This window comes from Cryptomeria japonica, chromosome 5, assembly GCF_030272615.1.
Source record: "Cryptomeria japonica chromosome 5, Sugi_1.0, whole genome shotgun sequence".
In the NCBI taxonomy this organism is placed as follows: domain Eukaryota; kingdom Viridiplantae; phylum Streptophyta; class Pinopsida; order Cupressales; family Cupressaceae; genus Cryptomeria; species Cryptomeria japonica.
The window spans coordinates 430,476,139-430,499,723 of record NC_081409.1 but is presented as its reverse complement, the minus strand read 5'-3'; the positions used below and the strand labels follow the sequence as shown (position 1 = coordinate 430,499,723).

General features: G+C 38.2%; 1 protein-coding gene across 3 annotated transcripts in view; it reads left to right on the top strand.

The window, feature by feature from the left end:
* The window catches only part of LOC131060460 (protein PTST, chloroplastic), a 224,513-nt gene extending 202,889 nt beyond the window's left edge, over nt 1-21,624 (top strand). For 2 of the 3 annotated variants that reach the window (XM_057993695.2, XM_057993704.2), the window contains 2 exons: nt 20,942-21,054; nt 21,185-21,624. In XM_057993695.2, the coding sequence (XP_057849678.2) occupies nt 20,942-21,054; nt 21,185-21,287 (216 nt within the window). In that variant the 3' untranslated portion in view covers nt 21,288-21,624. Of the gene's footprint in view, nt 1-11,322; nt 11,495-20,941; nt 21,055-21,184 lie in introns of those variants that run through there. The other variant, XR_009110367.2, reaches the window with a different exon arrangement.
* The last annotated feature ends 1,961 nt before the right edge of the window (nt 21,625-23,585 follow it).

Genomic DNA, 23,585 nt, shown 5'->3' with positions numbered 1-23,585 from the left:
TGTGCAAATAAACATTTAAGAAAATATAATTTTAAATCCTAGAAATAACAGTTACAAAATTAAATAATAAAATGCTATAAAATAGCATTTAATAACTAATGAATCCTAGTACTAAGAACTTGCATATATAAATGTCAAATTTGGAATCTTAAAACAAAAATAAAAGCTTTTAAAACTCTAAAAGTTGATAAAAAATAGAAACATTGAAACAACAATCCAATGAAATATTTGACATTTAGATTCTATTTATTTCAACATTGAACAGTGAAAATTTGACATTTTTATTGCAATGCTGAAAGTAAATTTAAAAAAGTGAAACTACTCCCAAACAATGATTTGAGTGTGAACTTGTGAAGTCTTACCTTGTACTTGGAAGTCTTGATGAATGATTGATTGCTGGAGATGTTGAAGTCTCCCTTTTCCTCATCCTGATCATTTTCCTCTTGCTCTTGGTCAATGCAAATGGCAAAGTGTTGAAACTTGCAAGTGATTTCAATTGAAGGTGGGGTATACCATATAAAATATGTTTTAAGTGTGCAAGGTGTTGATGGGCTTTGCTTACACTTTATGGTTAGGCTTATTTCTTTAGTTTTTTTAATTTAGAAAATATATTTATTTCTTTGGGCATCATCGAGTTTCTCCAAAATCTCCAAGACAGTTAGGGGACATTTAGGTATCCTTCGACCATCTCTTGAATGTCAAGACATCTCCCTAACACCCCTTGCAGAGAGGGATATGCTTGAAACATCTCCTACATCTGTAGGGGTGTCTCATACAAGTTCCCACCTATATGTAGTGGTGGGAGGCAACAAGGTGTTTTAGGGATGTCTCGATTGACAAGCTTGCCTTTTTAACTCTACACATCAAAATAAACTCAAGAACTTATTGGATGATATTACATCCCCGAACAATTAATGTGGGGGAGGTGTAATATCCCCACAATTTTTTTTTCAAATTTAGCAATTTACAACACAAGGACCCATTAGGGTTAGCAACAAAAATACAATAATTCTGAAAATTGCAACCCTTCCACTTTCTGATCACCAAGTGCCCAATCTGGGAAGGTGAGAGCATACAATGTTGAGGGGATCGTTAGTTGCAAAATACGGAAAATTATTACAATACTTGGGCAGCAAGCCAGCCCCTTCCGCTTATACAGCAGGGGATGGAAATTCTGAAACTTCCTGGCGGTAAACCAACCAGAACAAACCAAACAACTGAAACAACAATCACTCTACCGCTTATGCAGCGAGAGGACTGGAAATAAAGATTACTATCAACTCACTGCTTATTCAGCACGAGGACAATATTACAAACAAAGATAGGTGGCATGGTCAACCTCTTCCACTTATGCAGTGGGGGATACAAGTAAATTGCAGCAAAGGGATTGATCAGTACTACTGAAATAATCTTACAATAATGAATCTTGCAACTACTGTCAGAACAAGAGAATTATCAACTCTAATAGAAGAAAAGTTCTACTCGAGATTACAATGGATAACACCTAAATTGCAACCCAAATACACACTTAATCAAATATGAAATGAAACTATCAGCTTCACCAAAAACGAACCAGCAACAATGAAATTCACACAACTCACTCAAAACTCCACCAAACAACTCCAAACTGGCGGCAAATGAATGCTAGAGGATAGGCGATTAGACCCCTAGCTCAACAACCCCATCAAATCACCACTGAAAATGCTGCACGCTGCCCTAGGGTTGGCTGGAAATGTACGGCCAATAGGGAAGTTCGATCAGCAAGAGAAAAGTGCACACCAAACCACTTGACACGAGCCTCCAGATGATGAATCGACCAACAGAGAGGCTTTCAACAATCTATTACCCAGAACAAACAGTCACTCGAGCAGGAAGATATGACTGAAAATCACCTACAACCACTCCAAAAACAGCAAACTGGAAACACACCCAACACACCAAAACTGAAAATCTCTCAATCTCTTCGATCAGCACAATCTATCTCTTTGGATGAAAGATAGTCACAAATAATCAGCTAGGTACTATCTTTCAAGCATGAAACTAATAGTTGCTAGGAAGCTCTCAACGTTGAAGCTCAATTCTGGCACCATTCTGGCAGCATAACATTATCAGTCATTAAGCATAAACCAAATGAGAGCTCAACACTCTTATTTATAGATTTTGGAGGCTCAAATTCAAATTCACACGGTGCCCAAATTGACCTTTTTTTCACTTGCATTTCATTTCATGACCCCTCAAGGCTTGGCATCCCCTCTTCAACCCCTCCTAGTTGAACTTTTCCAAGGTCGATATGTTATAACATAAAAACATCATAAAGCGTGAAATATTTTTCAGCTTGGCGCCACCTCACTTGGGAAATAAAATTAGACTTAGGATAAAAAATATATATTTCCCTTCCTAAGTCGTTCCTCCACATAAATTAAATATTAAAACCTTAGGCTAAGGTAATAATATATAATAAATCACCTTTAATTCAACAATTGATTAATGCCAAATTGAGCCAGAAACTGAAGTACTAATAGTAAAACCATCAAAATTGAACTAGGTTGGAGCTCTGCACTGAACTGCTAAGAATAGCACTGCTTGATATAGCAATTACTAAAAATAGTAAGTCCTAAAAACAACAAAAAAATTGCTCTTCGCACCCTATAGATGAGCTCAGAAAACCCAGAAACCTTGATGACTGCCATCAACTTACTAAAAATAGTAAGTTCAGAAAACTTCCCCAAATAGAATGCATGTTACACCTTTGCGAAGCTCTCAGAAAACCCAGAAGAAATCTACAGTCTGAATTGTAGAATTCCAACTAGTCCAATATCAAACAACACACACACATCTCCACAAAAGTTGGAAACCCTAATTTTTGCTTCCAGTTAGCCTACGGGTCTCCGAAATAGGCTAATGGCCAACTGAACTTCTCATCAGTAAGAAGGGGACATTACAGCCTGGTCTTCCCAAGATTGCTTGGCCACAAGCAATCGCAAGCCAAGATGCTGTAGAATCTCCTCACTCTCCCAAGTGGCATCCTCCACAGGTAAGTTCTTCCACTTCACCAAATACTCCTTGATTGTCCTTCTTCTTAAGGAGCGTTCCCTAAAATCAATGATCTCTTCTAGAATTAACACCAACTGTCCCTCCTCATCCAAGGGAGGCAAATCTGAGAGGCCACAACATTGTGCCCAAGTGCCTTCTTGAGGTGAGACACGTGGAAGACATTATGCACTTTGCTACTCGCTGGTAGCTCCAACTCATAAGCCATAGCACTGACCCTTCTGATGACTCTGAATGGACAATAGAAACGCGGCTTGAGCTTCTCTGCTCCACTCTTCTTGAGAGTGGACTGTCTAAAAGGCTGAAGTCTAAGATAGACCATGTCTCCAACCTCAAATGAGAACTCTACACGTCGTTGATTAGCGCACATCTTTTGTTGATTCTGTGCAATCTAGAGGTTGTTCTTCAAAGCCTTCAAAATATCCTGACACTGTTGCACCATGTCCCTCACTTGAGGGGCTTTGCTATCATCAAACATCAAATCAGCAAAGTTGGGAGCTTCGTAACCATACAGTGACATGAAAGGGGACATCCTGATGGACATATGATAGGAGGAATTGTCACAATATTCTCCCAAATATAGCCATCTCACCCATGCTTCCTGCTGCTTCGAGACATAGTTTTTGAGATAGCCTTCAAACCATTTGTTCACAATTTTTGTTTGCCCATTAGTCTGCGATTGATAACTCGTGCTTGGAGTAAGCACTGTGCTGCACAACCTGAAGACATCCTGCCAAAAAGTGAGCATAGTTTCTGAGATAGCCTTCAAACCATTTGTTCACAATTTTTGTTTGCCCATTAGTTTGCGATTGATAACTCGTGCTTGGAGTAAGCACTGTGCTGCACAACCTGAAGACATCCTGCCAAAAAGTGCTCAAGAACTTGCTGTCCCTGTCACAATGTTTTTAGGCAGCCCATGCAGTTTAAACACCTCATGAAAGAATACATCAGCAACCTGAGCTGCTGTAAATGAGCTGGTAATGGCAAAGAAATAAGCAAATTTAGTCAATCTGTCCACCACCACATAGATACAATCCTTGCCATTAGCCCTAGGCAACTCGGTGGCGAAGTCCATCGAGATACTTTCCCATTTGTGATTGGGAATAGGTAGTGGTTGCAACAAACCAGCGGATGCAGTATGCTCATCCTTGTTCATCTAACAGGTGCGGCACACCTTGATGTACCTCAAGACATCATTCTTCAACCCTTTCCAAGAGACTCTTTCTCGGATTTGTTTGTATGTCTTGAAAAAACCTTGGTGACCAGCAAGGGGGATGTCATGAAAAGTTTGTAAAATCTTCCCTTTCAACTTGAATTCAGGGACTAGAAGAATTCTTCCCTTGTACAATATTAGGCCATCCACCAATTTGTACTTTTCATCATGAAAAGTACCCTCTATGATGGTGGTTGCAAACTGATTTTTAGCATAATCAGCAAGCAACAAGTCCCTCAAATCAGCCATAAGCTCATACAATGAGCTCAAATGAGGTCTTCTAGAAATAGCATCAGCCACATTGTTATTCTTTCCTTTAACATACTCGATGCCAAAGTCATAAGCCTACAGCTTACTCACCCACTTCTGTTGTCTCTCATTCAAATCTTTTTGATGCATGAAATGCTTGAGATGATTATGATTTGTTTTAACAACAAATTTACTCTCGACCAAGTATTGTCTAAACTTGGCTAATGGATGCATGATTGTGTAATATCCCCTTCTGTTATATGACTGAAAGTGTAGGGAATATTAATAAACAATTGTCTGATAACCTGCTGTTCTAGTTTTCAGACTGTATAACCTGCATGTTATGGGGTTTTGGACAGCTGTATAATTCTGCGTGTTATGCAGTTTAACTTAGCATATGACTTTAGACGTGCTTTAATATTACTAACTCCAATGGGCAATGGTGTAATTGCTTGCAAACGATTAAGACAGCCTTCTAGGATGAACATGCAATAGTTTTGTGTTTTTTCAGATGCATATACATGAATCCAATGCAAGAAATGAACACCTACAACAGACTGGTACTTTTACAAATACTTGTCATGCAAAATTCAATTATATTTCAGACTTTTGAAAAAATGGTAGTTTGCTGATATAAAATCAGATTACAATGCCTACAATGCCCATACAAATGTGTTTCAGATTTATACTCAAAACAATTACAATGCAATAACATGAAGATATAATGAAGGGAACCTGGGATTGCTAAGCAGATTTAAATCTGATCAGAATCTACCATATACTGTAGCAGTACTGTTCATGACCACTGTAGCGACAACATTGCTCACGACCACTGTAGCAACGACACTATTCACAACCACTGTTCATGTCACCTTCAAACTTAGGAAAGCCTTAAAAACATGATGGAAATGATGGTCTAGTCTGGGGAAAATGATTGGTCAAATACCCAGAACGATTTGTCCCTTCTATCAAATGCAATGAAAATAAATGTGAGTCTCATGTGATCTGATCAACCTTCATGGCATACCTGTATAAATCTGAGAACCACCTCCAAACTTTACAAAATCACCTCCAAATTTTTTCTAAATGGAGCACCTATTCTACCCTCAATCAATGGATGCCAAAACTGAAATCAATCAACCCACAAATAAAGGCTCCATACCAAACCAAACTCCTTGGATGCTGTAACAAAGCTCAATAAGCCCTATGTGAAAGACTGGAGTATCTTCCACCACAATGCAACCCTTCGGAGGATCTTTCACCACCTCAGTTATGCTATCAATGGGAGTTTTTCGTTTCCAAAGACATAGATATGCAGAAACCCTTGGCTCTACAAAACTCAATCAATACAAAATATCAATTCCTGGTTGATTAGAAGCTGAGCTAAACCTCCTTTTATACTTTTCGATCCATCATCCGGAAGCTTCTAGAAATAATATTATTTCACTTAAGTGACTTTATGATATTAAGTCACTTTATTAAATTAATTAAATATAAAGACATCTTTTAATATTTTAATTTATTTGATAATTTTATAAATAATTAACTTAATATTATTAATCAAAATAATTAACTTAATATTATTAATCAAAATAATTAATTAAGCTATCCATAAGAAATATCAATAATTTGGACAACTAATTAAATTAATTAATTATTCTTACTCAAAAAATAGGGACATTACAACTCCAAAAATGGGGACATTACAGATTGCAAGCATTTCCTTGTCATAGATAGAGTAAGACTTCTCAGCTCCATGTAACTTCCTGCTCTCAAACGCTATTGGATGCTTCTCTTGCATCAAAATAGCACCGACTCCTGATGCATCACATTACAATTCAAAGGGCTTGGTGATCTCGGGTATAGCCAAAACAGGGCATGAACTCTTAATCTCCTTAAACTTGTCAAACACTCCTTGTGCCTTTTCTGACCAGCTGATTGCTTCCTTTTTAGTGAGGTCAGTGAGGGGGGCAACAAGCTGTGAGTAACCCTTCACGAACCTCCTGTAGAACCCACATAGACCCAAGAACCCCTTCAGATGAGTCAAGTTTTGAGGTGGAGGCCAATCAACAATAGCCTTGATCTTTTCGGGGTCAACCTTGACTCCCTCTGCACTGATGATGTGACCAAGGTAAAGTAGTTCTCTCATTCCAAATTCACATTTGGACTCCTTAGCAAACATGGATTCTAACTCCAGTATACTGAGCACTTCATCTGAGTGCTGCAAGTGCTCTTCCCAAGTCTTGTTGAAGATGAGGATGTCATCAAAAAATATCAGCACAAACTTTCTTAGCTGCTTCTAGAAGATCTTATTCATGCAAGACTAGAGTGTTGCAGGAGTGTTAGTCAAGCCAAAGGGCATGACTAGAAATTCAAAATGCCCAAAGTGGCACCTGAATGTAGTCTTCTCAATATCTGACTCCCTCATGCAAATCTGATAGTAACCCGATCTAAGATCAATTTTTGAGAAGAAAACCGCTCCATGTAGCTCATCAATGAGTTCGTCAATCCGAGGAATGGGGTACCGATTCTTGATAGTTTTTTGATTTAGTGCTCGATAATCTACACACATGCGCATGGTCCCATCTTTCTTCCTAACCAAAACCATCGTTGAAGCAAATGGGCTCTTACTTGGACGAATGAACCCCATGTCCAAGAGTTCCTTGACGGCCTTCTCTATCTCATCTTTCTGCTTCTTAGGATACCGGTATGGAGTGGTAATAACTGGTTTTGCTCCTTCCTCCAACTCAATGATGTGTTCAGATCCCCTATCAAGAGGTCTCCCAAGTGGTAAATCCTCAAAAACTTTGCTTCTTTTTTTCTTAGCTCCTGAATATCTGAAGGATATTGTCTCTTCACTTCAACAAGGTCAGATGGCATAATCACACACTTCGCTGCCCACTCAACTTGTCCATGGCGAATCAGCTTTTCCATCCTTTTTAGTGACACAATATGAGGGCCTCCATTTGAAATCCCTCTCAAAACTACCCTCTTTCCTTCAGACATGAATTTTAACTCCATGGTTTGCAAGTTTAGAGTGATCTCTCCAAGAGAACGCATCCACTATATGCCAAGGACCACATCATCTGTTCCTCCAATGTTAACAACATAGAAGTCATCCTTGACTTCGTAGTTATGCAACCTCATAGACATATTGGAAACCATCCGTTTGCAACAAATGGTTGACCCGTCAACCACCATGACCTTAAAGTCTTCAACTTCATCAGTGACAAGGCCTCTCTTTGCAACAATTCTAGCATTAATGAAGTTGTGAGTTGCTCCGATGTAATTAGAGCAACAAGTCGATGCTCTCCCAATGCTCCTCGAACTCTGAATGACTCATTCTTGTGAAAGCTCGAGAGTTGGGCAACTATTCCCCCATTATCTTGATCACTTTCATGCCCTTCTGGAACCCCTTCATACTCACTCTCCTCCATGTCAGTCTGCTGTTCTGAAATTTCAGAATCTGATCGATCAGCAGAATAGAATTCCAGTTGACGTGCATTGCTCTTTCCATGACACCTATGACCCGGGGCCCATGGTTCTTTGCATCAGTAACATAAATTCTTCCTTCGGAGCTCTTAGCGGAGCTCATCATCCATCCGAGGAGGAATCTTCTTGGACTGAGTGGAAAATTTCTTCTTGTCCTTTCGATAGGGGAAGGGCTTGGACTAAACTTTAGACTTAGGGGCAGCCAACTCCATGCTCCTAGATTTCCTGATTGCTCTAGCCAAGGTGGGCGGATCAAAGGCTTTAACTCATCCTTTCAAAGGTTCTTCAAGTCCTTCAATGAATAGGACCACTAACCTCTTCTCAGAAATACCGCTAACCATAATTGAAAGGCTTTGAAACTCTGTTATGTAAGTGTCTAAAGAGCCCTGTTGTTTGAGTTGTGCAAGCTCTCGAAATTTCACCTCAGGATCCTGAGTATCAAATCCTTCAATGAGCTTGTTGGTGAACTCATTATAGGTATTAATCGAGCTATGGCCAAGGGTAACCAAACCTTGATACCACCACTCGTGAGCAGCCCCATCCAAGTCCAAGGTAGCAAAATTGATGGCGTCTTCCTCTGGCATTGGCCTCAAGGACAAATAGTTGTCCAACTTCTGAACCCATGCTCTAGCCAAACACTTATTACTCCCATCAAAATGAAGCTAGAGTCACCTTTCCAAGAGCTTGTTGACAGTCTCTCGGAGCAGAATAATGGTTGTCATATCTCCCATCCCTTCTCTTCTTTTGGTTCATGTATTGATCAAGGGTAAGAATGTTCTGAATCTCTGCCGGAAGCGAGGCATACTCCATGTAGATTGCTCTCATCTCATCGGCCATTGGAACCTCAACTTCAGGTGGCGGTGCTTCCTTAGGAAGGAAGATGGGTTGCAAAGGTCTTGAAACAGACCCAACGAGGGTTCCACCATTGTTGCTACTTGTTGTGACGTTTTCACACATCGCCCCATTGCAAATGGGGACCCTTGCTTTTTTGCTTTTTAGGGTTTGTTTTTTTGGTCTTTTAGGGTTTTGTTAGTTAGCCTTTGCATTTTGAGTGCTGTCGGGGAGATCAATAGGATAGCAGGTCCTGCTGGAGGAAAGTCCTGATCCTAAAATTTGGCTAAATCTGGAATGTCCTGATCCTGAAATTTGACTAAGTCTGGAAACTGAAAAACCTCAAAAAACTAGATTTTGCAATATAACTCCTGGAGGTCTGAAACCACTCTCAAACATCCTGAAAGTATATATGGAATATAACTTAAAGTATAAGTGACATTTCCCACTTATACTTTAAGTTATATTCCATATAGAAGGAAAGGTCAGGAATGACTCAAATAAGCCTTTTCGCCCTGGACCCTTGGTGAGGGACAGGAGCGTTTTGCCTTGGTCCCTTGGAGAGGGATAGGAGCGAAATTCGCTCTGGATCCTCAGTGAAGGACAGGAGCGAAATTTGACTTTTTGAACTCTCTATCAGGATAATTTTTATGGAATATAACATTTAAGTATAAGAAAGAGGAAAGATAGAAGGAAATGTCACTTATACTTAAATGTTATATTCCATAAAAATTATCTTGATAGAGAGTTCAAAAAGTCAAATTTCGCTCCTGTCCTTCACTGAGGATCTAGAGCGAATTTCGCTCCTGTCCCTCTCCAAGGGACCAAGGCAAAACGCTCCTGTCCCTCACCAAGGGTCCAGGGCGAAAAGGCTTATTTGAGTCATTCCTGACCTTGTTTGGTCAAATTGGAACATCAAAGGCATGGTGGAGGACGAAATGAACGTGATAGAACATCCAGATTTGATTAAAAACAATGAAATGATGAAGTTTTTGCCTAGAAGATCAAAAGTGCTCCTATCCCTCACTGAAGGACCAGAGCGCTTTTCTTTATATGCACAATTTTAGACCTTTTTTGGACATTAACTTTTATTCATAGCATGAAGTAAGGTGAAATCTTCCCTAGCAAAGACATTTCATGGTGAAAAGTGAAGCATTTTGGCCTAGAAGACAAAATTCGCTCCTGTCCCTCACTGAAGGACCGGAGCTTGAATTTCAAAATTTGCATTATCCTTGCAAGATTAAAGTGATTTTACGATTTGAAGAGGTCAAGGGAGGCGTGTTTTGTCCGTTGAATATAACTTGAGTGGACCACAAAGGAGGGAATCAACCCAAAAGACAATAATCGCTCCTATCCTTCACTGGAGGACCAGGGCGAAAATCTTGGGAGAGCCTATTTTGCCTTGAGGAAACGAGTTAAGCATGCATAGAATGAACAATGGGGATCATTGCTTACCCCCACAACATGAATTGGCAATTTAAAAGATAAAGATCAAGGACAAAAGTAGAAAATCGCTCCTGTCCCTCACCAAGGGACCAGGGCGAAAATGTCCTAAGGCACACTCCTTCTAAAGATCAAGTCAATTAAACTCAAAGTTCCAAATAACAATGCCATTTTGGATGCCAAGGATGAGGTTTTGAACGTAAAAGCAAGGAATACAAGGTTTAAAATGCAAGAGCGCTCCTGTCCCTCTCCAAGGGACCAGAGCAAAGTTATTGGCATTCACTATTTTCTACTTGGGCGTTAATATCCTCCAAATCGCATGAAATGCCAAAATCATCGACTTCGAAATATTTGAAAAAATTAATTAAATTGGCATTTAATAAATTAATTTTGGGCCTCAAAAAATCGAATTTCTATTATAAAGGCATTTAAAATTAATTTTTGTGAAATAAAAAATTAAAAGTTGAGCGCACAAGGCATTATTTTGTCTTTATTTATCAAGTCGGCCTTCTTCTTAGTGTTTTTTATATTTTATTTTTTGGCTTATTTTGTCAAGTCGGCCTATGGGAAATGAAATGGTGAGCGCTCTATATATTTGGGGGGTGTTTTTTCATTATCCAAATCATTCACTCATTATTTCAAAGTGCGATTTGGAGGGCAAAGAAGAAATGCGAAAGCTGGCCTATTTGGAGCAAATTTTCCTTAAGTGTTGAAGACTTAAGGTGGTGGAGTTGATGCTTGTGAAGACTAAAGGAGGCGCATTTTGCTAAAGGGAGTCTTGATCTACATTTTGCCTAGCAAATTCACCTTATTTTTGCATCTTTTTTTAGAATTAATTCTCAAGTGGAGGTATGGCAAGATCATCCTAGTCCCAATGTTGAAATTTTGAATTTTGAACTTCAAGTTTTGAAAATTGCATAGTTAATTAGGAAATGATAACTCAAGATTTATCATGAAGTTTCCTAATTAAAATCTTGAATCTTCCTTTTAAAGTTTAATTTTTAGATTTCAAGATATATTACTAATTTTGAAATGTTGTGTAGGTATCAAGATGGCGACTCCAAAGCCCGGAGGATCTACAAGTCGGCAGGTTCTCATCAAGGACGATCAAGCAAGGACAAGGGCGACCTCCTCCAGCCTAGCATCGACAAGGACGACCTTCTTCGATCAAACATCAACAAGGGCGACTTCTCCAATCCAGCATTCTTGGGCGAGGTACATCAATCATCCTGTACATCAAGGACACAAGAAGTTAGAACAAGGGTTCGTTGAAGAAACAGATAGTTCCAGATGAATTAATTAAACCTAGCTTCTCAACAACATCAAGTTGAATATTTACCAAGTTACAAGTGTCAGACGAGGTGGCATCCTAGTCATCACTTCTCCAGTCAGTGTGGTCCACCTCAGCATGTCCAAATTTAATGTACCTAACTCATGGAAGGTGGCACAAACTTCGATGTACCTACCCTGGCTATCCATTGGTCGATTTTTCTATAGAGGACATGTGTCCAAGCAATACAATTATTTCATTGGTCGAGCATTAAATGTTATGTAATGGTTGTAACAAACCCTAATTAGGGTTTTCATTGTAAAATCTTGGCCATTGATCTCGAATTGATCTCAGCCATCGAATTGTATTATGGGTACTATATAAACCCCGACTCTTCATTTTGTAAAAGGATAGAGAAGAGATATAGTTGGAAGCAGTTAGAAGATAGATAGAGAGTAGTTAGAAGGTGATTAGCAGTTGATAGAATAGCAATTAGAGTAGAGTAGAGAGAGAAGGCAAAGATTGTTGCCAAGAGGTTGTTGTAAAAGACTTGTGAAACTTCATTGAAGAAATGGTGAAATTTATGGGTCGATTCAACAATTTGCATGGTCTCTATACTTCTCATGTTTGATTTTATGTTATTAGATGAGTGGAAGAAATGTGTTTGATTGATGGTGAAATTCGTACATCCATACTACTAGCAGTTTGTTGATTGCAGACTTGCCTTGTGTAGTCAACTGGAATCATTCAGCTTAAGCTTAACTTCAATTATCGCTTCTTCATTGATATGCATCAGCCTGATGGTGTCTATTCCTGCAATGATGATTTGAACATCATAAAGCTTTCCTTTGAAGATCGCACTAACCTTGTGGAGATGGTCCTGGGATGTCAAAACAAGACTTAGTTAGAATTCCATCAAAGATCATTCATTGCTCTTACATTCTTAGTGTTAGGATTAGATCCTTTCCTTGCCCTCATCTTTTTCCCCTTTTTTTTTCCCAAATCAAAGCTAGTGAGAGCCTGTGTTCCAGCAATATTCAAAGCAAATCAGAAGTTCAGGCATCAAGTGTAAGTCCCCTTGTGATTCCAGCAAATCACATCATACCACAGAGAGCTTATCCACACGTAGAGATCCTACATCGAAGAACCTTGGAGTCATCCTGATTGATCCTTTTTCGCGATATCTTCAGCAATCAGAGGCTTTACGCAAGAGAGGATAAGGTACCTTTAGGTATTTTATTCTGTGTTTGATAGTGTACAAAATACACGTCAACACTACTCTGGTTACTTCCATTCCCATTTCCTCCAGAGTTATTAGAGGTGCTGGCATTATTTCCATGTGTGTTTTGATTAGGAATACCACCAGCATTCTGATTTAGTTTTGCCAACAACTGGGACATCATGTCCAACATGGTATCAAACTTCTTTTCAGTTCTCTCTGCGGTCCCTTTATAATTTGATGTTCTCTCTGCCATGGTATCAACTGAATCAGCTAAATCAACTGCTATCTCTTTGTTTCTCAGAACCTTTGAAAATGTCTCTTCTAGGCGGAATCTGATATTGTTGTCTTTTCTGCTCTTTGTTGTAGTATCTTATGTCTCTGTCACTCATGGGAATCTTTGACTACACAGGCTGGCAGGACAACCAACTTTGATACCACTATAATATCCCCACAATTTTTTTTGAAATTTAGCAGTTTACAACACAAGGACCCGTTAGGGTTAGCAATAAAAATACAATAATTTTGAAAACTGCAAAAAGTGAGAGCATATAGTGTTGAGGGGATCATTAGTTGCAAAATACTGAAAATTATGACAATACTTGGGCGGCAAGCCAACCCCTTCCACTTATACAGCAGGTGACGGAAATTCTGAAAATTCCTAGTGGTAAACTGGCCAGGAACAAACCAAACAACTGAAACAACAATCACTCTACCACTTATGCAGTGGGAGGACTGGAAATGAAGATTACTATCAACTCCACTGCTTATTCAACGGGAGGACAACATTACAAACAAAGATAGGCGGCATGGCCAACGTCTTCCACTTATGCAGTGGGGGATACAAGTAAATTGCAACAAAGGGATTGATCAGTACTACTGAAACAATCTTACAATAATGAATACTGCAAGTCTGCAACTACTGTCAGAACAAGAGAATTATCAACTCTAATAGAACAAAAGTTCTATTGGAGATTACAATGGATAACACTAAAATTGCAACCCAAATACACAATTAAAACTGAAATGAAACTATCAGCAACAGCAAAAATGAACCAGCAACAATGAAATGCACACAACTCACTCAAAACTCCACCAAACAGCTCCAAACTGGCGGCAAATGAATGCTAGAGGATAGGCGATCAGACCCCCAGCTCAACAACCTCATCAAATCACCATTGCAAATATTGCACGCTGCCCTAGGTCTGGCTGGAAACGTACGGCCCACAAGGAAGTTCGATCAGCAAGAGAAAAATGCACACCAAACCCCTTGACACGAGCCTCCAGATGATGAATCCCCCAATAGAGAGGCTTCCAACGAGCTATTACCCAGAACAAATAGTCACTCGAGCAGGAAGATATGACTGAAAATCACCTATAGCCACTCCAAAAACAGCAAGCTGGAAACACACCCAACACACCAAAACTGAAAATCTCTCAATCTCTTCGATCAGCAAATCTATTGTAATATCCCAGTTATTTATTTTTTACTTTTAAGGCCAACAATAGTCATCAACAAGAAAATAACCCGTTAAGGTTAAAAACCATAAACTGAAACATGCTGGGAAAGTAACCCTTCCACTTTCTGATCACCAAGTGCATCTGATCACCAAGTGCCCAATGTTGGAAGGTGAGAGCATATAGTGTTGAGGGGATCATTAGCTTAATTAACTGAAAACAAAGCAATGCTTGGGCGGCAAGCCAACCCCTTCCGCGGGAAAGCAAGAAAACTTGGCGATGAACCAGCCAAGCGAGATACACAAAAGTATGAATCACTCAACCGCAATATTTTAGCGGGAGTAGTGCAATTACATAACAATCTCAACTCGACCACTTATGCAGCGGGAGGACCATTACACTTAGATATCACTCGACCACTTATGATGCAGTGGGAGGACTGAAATTACAATTTGCTTGATAATAGGCGGCAAGTCAGCCTCTTCCACTTTTCAGTGGGATGAGAATTACAAAATAGAACTGGTTAGTAGTACTACTACTTAACCTTACAAAAATAGAAGATATGAGAAGAGAGTAATGCTGATTATCCCAATAAGAACATGAATTTCTAATAATATCAAATCTGCAGGCTGGAATTGCAAAACCAGTAGCCTAAGAAAACTCTAAAAAGCTCACAACTCTCTCAATACACATCCAAATCACCCAAAATCAGTCCCAAACCCACACTAGACTAATTGCAATGACAACCAACCAAAGACATGATATCATAACTCCCTTGTTGATTTTGCACGCATCCCAATGCAAATCAGAAACCCACGCCTAGCTTAGGATTTTCGATTTTGTCTAGAAAATTCAAAGCTTAACTATAGATGCCACAAACTTATAGTGTATATCGCCATTACCGGGAAGGATGAAAGAGCCAATACCCATAACGGTCAGTCGCTTCAGCAGAGAGGTGTGATCGAAAATGCACTTCAGCCACAGGCAAACCAGCAAGTTCCCAAAATCGCTCCAACACCAAAAAAGACTAAGACATGCTCTGAGAATATAGTAGATTACAGCACACAGCTAGGTACTATGTTTCAAGTACGAAACTGGGAAGCACTAGGGAGAGGCACTCCGAAGCCTCAAAAGTTCTGTCGCCAACCCGGTAGCTAAACATTGCAAATTTTCAAGATAACCAGAATGGGAGCCCAAGGCTCTTATTTATAACTTCACACCACCAAATCCAAATGCAAATTGCTTCAAACTCAACTTTCTCCATTTGCATTTCATTCCACCTCACGTGGACCCCAAGAGTGGTGCCATCCCACAAGTCAATCCTCACGCCAAAAAGCAAGGACCATGATATTTCACTTGGCAAACATTAGAGATGAAAATAAAATAATATCTCCCGTAATAATTTTGACGCCACCTTCTTAGACATAAATTTCGCCTAGCACTTAGGAGATATTAGGCATTAATCCCAAATTCAATAAATCAGTAGTAATTGATTAAATTAATTAAATATTAAACCTTAGGATAAGGAAATAATATTTAATTGTGTCACATATGACTCTTGTACTGATTACTGTTAAAATCAGGATGAAACTGAGCCAGGAAGACTACTGAACTGCTGCAGGATCAGGACCTTGTCCATTGCCAGAAATAGAATTATGCCATATTGCCACTTACTAAAAATAGTAAGTCATAAACTAATGCTCTGAAAAGCATGATCTTCGCGCCCAGTGACAAAGCATGGAGAGCTCAGTAGGACAGTATCACCAAAATAGCCATTCCCTAACTTACTAAAAATAGTAAGTTCTCGCCTCATCAATGCTGGACCCTCATTCTTCATTCCACTTAGCCTACGGGTCTCAGGAATAGGCTAATGGACGACTGGGAGGTCATCAACGAGAAGGGGACATTACATCTATCTCTCTAGATGAAAGATTGTCACAAATAATCAGCTAGGTACTGTCTTTCAAGCACGAAACTGATGGTTGCTAGGAAGCTCTCAACTTCGAAGCTCAATTCTGGCACCATTTCGGCAGTATAACATTATCATTCATCAAGCATAAACCAAATGAGAGCTCAACACTCTTATTGATAGATTTTGGAGGCTCAAATTCAAATTCACATGGCGCCCAAATTTACCTTTTTTTCATTTGCATTTCATTTCAGGACCCCTCAAGGCTTGGCGTCCCCTCTTCAACCCCTCCTAGTCGAACTTTTCCAAGGTTAATATGTTATAACATAAAAAAATCATGCATGTCACACCTTTGCGAAGTTCTGGGAAAACCCAAAAGAAATCTACAGTCTAAATTGTAGAATTCCAACTAGTCCAACATCAAACAGCACACGCAGATCTCCACAAAAGTTGGAAACCGTAATTTCTGCTTCCGGTTAGCCTACGGGTGTCCGGAATAGGCTAATGGCCAACTAAACTTCTCATCACTGAGAAGGGGACATTATAGGAGGCCCTATGATTTGCATTTTGGTCCCTTTTCTCTAGGAAGTATGACATTGCTTAGCATGTGTTTGTTGTTTCTCATGGAAATGCCCATCTGCTTATGTGCATAGCTACCAATGAAAATCATTGAGTGCCAATAGGTGTGCATTGCAACTATTGTATTAATGTCAGATGCAGTATGTACTCAAAATAAATAACACTAGCAACAAAGATTTTCCTACTTTTCCAGGTACAAGGAGAATCCTATGGCTACCTTAGTCTTTAGGGCATAAATAGTCTATCCTTGTCCCATTGGGCAATAAACATGAGAAATTTGGTAGATGTAGCTTCTTATTGGATTGTGGGTTCCTTAAAGTTTCTTTATTCTTGAAAGACCAATTTATGTTTTTGTGTGTCCCTTAAACCATTCTAAGGTGATGCTTATTTTCAACTGAATTTGCAGTAAGTGTTACAATATTGAAAGATAACCTGCTTTGGCATCTGTCATTGATACTTTCTTTGGGTCACAAGATTTTTTAATTGTCATCATTTTTAAAAATTGACAAAAACATGCTATGTTTATGTTTATTGTGGAAACTTGTTTGTTGAAAGAACTTTATATAAAGTCAAGTCACCCCGCATGCAAAATTCATAGAGCTCAAGTGGGATCATTCTTTTAAATAGGTGCTCATGGGAGGTAGAGTGGGGTATATTTTGGGAGTAAATGGTTTTGTGCATGTCTATGGAGAGTTTCTTAGCTAAGTGTAGCAAAAATATTGTTCTTGGAGTCTTTTTTGGTCTAATTTGTTTTTGATTAAGGTAAGCAGGGTTTTGAAAGGACCCAGAACCTTTAACAAAGAGAAAGATACAACATGATGCATAGCGGAACACCAAGAAAACAGCAGCAAGATAGCAAAAACATAGCATAAACTAAAACCCACAGACAAACAACCAGCCCATGTCAGGGTGGTTTAAAGAAGTGTTCCAAAGCAATTTCTCAAAATACTAGGATCCTTTTCTCCAAACCTTTTTCTTCAGACAAGTGGAGAACATAATAAAACTGGCATCTCTTTCTTCAAGCCTTAAAGTTTTGATGTCCATCTTCGAGCAGTCTATATAAGGATTCCTTTTGTTTTCATCTTCAAACCGTTTTTGCTTGAGACCGCTAGCTGAACCATCCCCAAACCTTGAAGTATTGAGGGAGGCATCCATCTTCGAGTAGTCTTTAGTGATATTTCTTTTATTTTCATCTCTCTGGACCTTTTCAATAGAAGAAGAAGAAACCTCCTTGGAGGTAGGCTCCTTTTTCTTACAAACATTTTGATTTTTCATACTTCTCCAACAAGTAGTAGAAGTACATCCCACTTTGCCACAAGAATGGCAGAGGATTGGAGAATCTTCGTAATCGATCTGTTGTACCCAAACTCCTTATTTAGAGGATAAGGAAATCTGAGTAGGGAGCACTTGGTTTTCTTTACAAACACACAAATTCTAGCATATAGTAGCCATTTATTGAGTTTCTTATCTATGGCACCATAATGCCCAAATGAATTGGCAATAATCATAAGGATCTTTTCACTCCAAAATTCCAAGGGTAGCCCAGGCAAACGAACCTGAACTAGAAAGCTGAAGGGGATATCCTCTATAGGGTTGAAACTAGGAGTCCAGGCAACCTAGAAACATAAAGCCACGACTGGATAGAAGTCATCAGGAAGCAAGAAGATCAAAGATGCTTATGACGGTTCTGAATGCATTCATACCATGCAAGCTTTCTTGAGGTGAAGTATGAAGTTTTAAGACCACAATGGCCCAATGGCAAAGGGCATTTTAAAAGTGCAAGATAGTCATGAAGAAGTTTGTGGGCAGATCAAAACAATGACAGAGGTTGAAGAGTTTTAATGATAAAAGAGCAGTTTATGGCTCTTGAACTAACATTTTGACATGTATAAAGATTCCTCAGAGATATGGATGCATCTAAGGGGCAGCTTTAAGCGATGAAGACAAAGTTTGCAGCAGTTTTGGAAGCCTTAATTGACCTGATTACTTTCCATCTGCCCAAGAGACTTTTCAACCTTCAAAGACATGAAAAGAACATGTTCTATAACCATGGGAAGAAGTGGACAGCAATTTTGAAGGAGTAAAAGCCAGCTATGCAACATGTGGAGAGTATATAGGACAGTTGAGTGACCTTTTCAAGTTGTTGAGCAGATTTAGGGACAGTTTTGACCAAGTTAGAGCCAATACCAGGTATCTAAGAGCTGATTGAGGAGTCGCATCAATTATATGGGTCCAAGTAGGAGACTTTTATGCGTTTTCCCACCATTTTGGAGTAGTTGAAGGGCCTCAAAAGTAGCAGTAAATCAGTTGGATGCCCAAAGGAGTTTGACTCAGCAAGTAATGTGACACTTGTCTTTACTAAGATGTAACAGACTGTTGCACTCTATAAAGCACAGGTTTAAGCACTTTTTCTTAGTTAGTTCTTGCTGTTTAGGCTGAGCATTGTAACCTGAAATAGGTTCTTTCTTGACTACTATGTATTGTAACTCAATTTTTCGGACTTGTATATTGTTGTACACCTTCTCAAATCGATAAAAGATGGGCTATTTTGCCTTCAAAAGAAGCTGTTTTATTGTGTGTTATTAGATGACTGGCATACTTGTGATTGTATGAAAATTCTTTAAAATTTGTCTCATTACCAGCACCTTTAGGCCGATAATATATGTTTTATGCAGGTTATAGGCTGTGTAAATGGTATTAACAGTCAAAAGCTGTGAATAAATATTACATTTTCCTTCTGAGATAGTGAGTATCGTGAACTTCCTATGAAGTACTAATGCATGGCATGTAAAAACTTCTGAGTTGTGCATAGAGCAGCCTTATCACTTGTTAGTTGTGTGTCTAAAACAACATTATAAGTTTGAAACTTATTTGGGCATCACCTCAATAGAAGTAGGATGGTTTTACGTCTTCCCTTTTCCCTTTTCCCAGCAGATCAAGTAGAATAGGTGAAGCTCCAAGGGAATCAGCCCTCTTTAGATGTTGGTCTCAGGCATCGCAGCCCACACTCTGTGAGACCATCCCATGTGTCACAAGGTTGTTGAGTTAATAGCTTAGTGAAGGGTGCAAGCTTTTGTGATAACAGAACTATCATCAACAACCCTTAAATATCATTTTCTCATCATGATGATGGATCACGGACTGTGTTCTAAAACATTGATGCAAAATCTTCTTCATGGATTTTTCCAAATGATTTACTTATTTCATAAGCTCCGAAAATCTTATATTCTTAGTAGGTTATTTAATGTTCCTTGCCCTTAAGATTTGTTTTCAAGTGACATAGGTATTTCTTAATACCTTATCATGCATCAAGTGCCTCTCTAAATCCTATAATTATTAACCATTTCTTGTTATATTGTATATCTGTCTTGTATGGGAGTACAACTTTTTTGATGTATCATAGCTCATTCTAGATTCTATAGAGTATTTTTTCCTATGGCTCCAAGATTTGGTGAATATTTGACTTATTTTGATGTGTCTACACAAGCAATTGCTCAATATGGTTTGGGCCGCCTTTTTCTTAATCTACATTCTGTGGATAACACTGCTATTGGAGAGTGATTGTGATTTGTTATGGCCTTTCCTTGTATGTCCTTGAACAACCATGCTTTCATTTTGTTTTTTACACATCTTTTATAAAGGAGTTTTCAATAGAATTGATCGAATTGAGATATTGCCCTTTGGCATGAAGCTGTAATCTGTCTGGAAATCGTTTTTTTCTCTTGTACATTTGTTCTGGACATTGCATTATACTATGTACACAGAACCTAAACAAGAAATTGCTTGACTTTTTTTCAATGCCTTGATAGTCTTTTTTCCAACAACTATAATTAATAATCTTAGTGGAAGATTCGTATTATTTTTTCTTCAATTTCATTAAATTGAAGTCTCATTTATTTCTTCACCAGTATACCTTTGATTTCTCTATGTTTGACCAGTAGAGTTGATGATTTTAATTACTAGAGACTTTGATCATTCTGCAAATGCTAGCCCTAGATATATGTTCTAATTTTTAATTGCTTATAATCTTTCATCTTCTATATGGACTGTTTACAATGAGAATAGACTGGCAAATGCAATGAACAAAAGCGTGCTTTTCAATCTTTTCAAGGCATGTGGCGAACCGAGAAATAGTTTACCTTGCTCACCATACTGTTTGAGTGAGGTTATGTGCTAAAACAAGGTTACTGGCATTAAGTAGACTATCTTCTGTTGCTCAAATGTCAGGATGTGAAAATTATGGGTTCTTTTGATGGCTGGACATATGGGGAACAGATGTCTCCTGAGAGTAGTGCAAGCTTTACAAAATTTTCAACAACGTTAAAGCTTCGTCCTGGCCGGTATGTCAATTTTAACCTTTGATGTTTATCCATACTTTACATGCCAGTGAATTTTTTTGTATCATCACAATAGAAACCTGGAGTTTGTTTATGTTCCTAGAGTTACTAACAAGTATGTTTCTATGCAAAGGTATGAAATCAAGTTTCTAGTGGATGGAGAATGGCAAGTCTCTCCAGAATTTCAGAGTGTTGGGGAAGGTCCAATGACAAATAATCTATTAGTGGTGGAATGAATTGACAATGGAATGATAAAACTTGCCTCACTCTGTTTCATTTCAGATGGTTTAGCAATTTTGAGATAAAAAAGCTAAAGCTTAAACTCTTTCAACTCTTCTATTGGCATATGTGAGGAATATTCCAGTGCAATTTATGGACTGTAAATTTAGATGGATACCTTTCACTGCTTCCAACACAAAGTCTTATGAATGCAACATATATAGAACAAAAGCATGATCTTAGTTCATTTCTTTTAAGTTCTGGTTCCCATCTGAGAAGTAATATTTCACCACGTTATTCACCATGTATGTATATTTTGTCGACAAATGTATATCATGGCAACTTGAACTGATCTTTTCTAATTGCCTTCATTCCAGATGTTCAATGTCTTTCTTTCTGAAGCAATTTACACTATGCAGTCCTTAATTAATTCCACTTTTCTTGAAACTGTCATGTGCTGTTAGGTGCCAAGAATGTACATAAATGAGTAGCTAGAAATTTGAAATAAAAATTATTAATAACTTAGGAGCAGCTTGATAAATATAATATCCGCAAACCAATCAATAGTTCGACATTCTTATGCAAGCTTGACAAGGCATTAATATTTTCTTTTTTTTCAAGATTCATTCTCCTATGATTCCTGTAAGATTGCTAAGTTTTGAAGAACTGATGTGCAAGTTTGGTTTCACCTTTCAAAACTGCTGTTTGGAAAAGGATCATAATATATCTAGTTAAAAAGGCTAAAGATGAGATTGGCAGACGGCAGACTATATGGGTGCATTCATTGCTGCTAAATGACTTGCTAACTTATATTTTTTAATCACTGATCATGGATATTAGCGAGAAGAAGAAAACAGCCAAAATTCTTCCCTTCATCAATTGTTTTGGTCATCTTCCAACAGTTGAAGCTATCATTCTGTGTTGAAATAGTTAACTATGATCTAAAATGAGTCTTCTGAAAAATTAATATGGAAAAAGATCGAGATCCCAAAACTGGTTCAATTTTGGGAGATACTCAAATTCAGCGAAAGAGAATTCAATTATAGAAACCCACATCTCTGGGATTTTAGTTCTTAGGATTGGTATCCGTATCATGTTGATTGGTTTCTTATCATGAGAAAAAACGCCCAGCATTGATGCAGTAGGGTGCCTTTGGGACAGCTTAGTTTTTCATCTAGATGCTACTGTTGGAAGAGAACCGACTCTGAGTGGGGTGGGAGGGAGTGAATCAGAGTCAACGGATATTTTGACTCAGCATACAAAAACAATTTACACACCAGATTTAATTTTACTAGAAGCATATAATTTTAACCATTCAACATGAACATAATTGAACAGTTCTTTTATACTTTTGAAACTCACTTTTGAAAAGAAAACAGAATGGAAAAATACTTATCTGAACTGCTTTAAACCTTGAATGCAACAATCAACATGACAAACTTTTTGAACAATATAACAATAATATGGCTGATTGACAAAGAATATCAGAGCGATCTAATGAGACAAAGAATAACATGTAACACAAATTTTCATGAGTGGAAAACCCTCTCGTTAAGATTGCCTTTTATTAAATCATAGAGCACCAACTCATTACACTTAATTTTGAAGTCTTAATACTTCAAGGAGCACCAACCCCTCTGCTTCTTACAATGTCAAGTGTCTACTCAAGTTACAGTCAATGGTAACCTTGTAATTTCAAAATTGCAATCACAAGATTAACGCTGCTTGGAACGAGTATAATGAAGCAGCATATATAACGATTCCAACTACAAAGAGTATTTCAACATATCCTTCATATCTCTGTTTTAACAAACAAAGAATTACAAATTTCTTCTTCAATTCAATCTCAATATCACATAGAGAGAGTAAACTCTATCTCTGATTTACAACAGATAGAGATAACACACACCTTATCTCAAAAGAATTTACAACTAATAAAACCCTCTGACAAAAATCAATGTTCTGTTTTGGATCGATGACATCTTGTTCTCCACACTCACAAAAATACTCCTCTATTTAAAATTGCACATCTGTCTGTTATGTTAACTTCAATATGTAACCCTCGAAATAGAGTTACCATACCCTGACTAGGGTTTGATCAACTAAACCTGAAAATAACTTCTTTTCTGTTTTAACAGGAAGAAAACCGATTATGAAATTATTTCCTCTGATTTTGATAACTGAAAAGCAACATATTTTATTCTTGATAACAATTAATCAAAGATACCTTTTGAACTATTAGAGAAGTTCATTCGAATAACCCATGCTTTTGATTTTCAGATATGCAAAAATAAAATGAAAGAGAACCTTTGGGA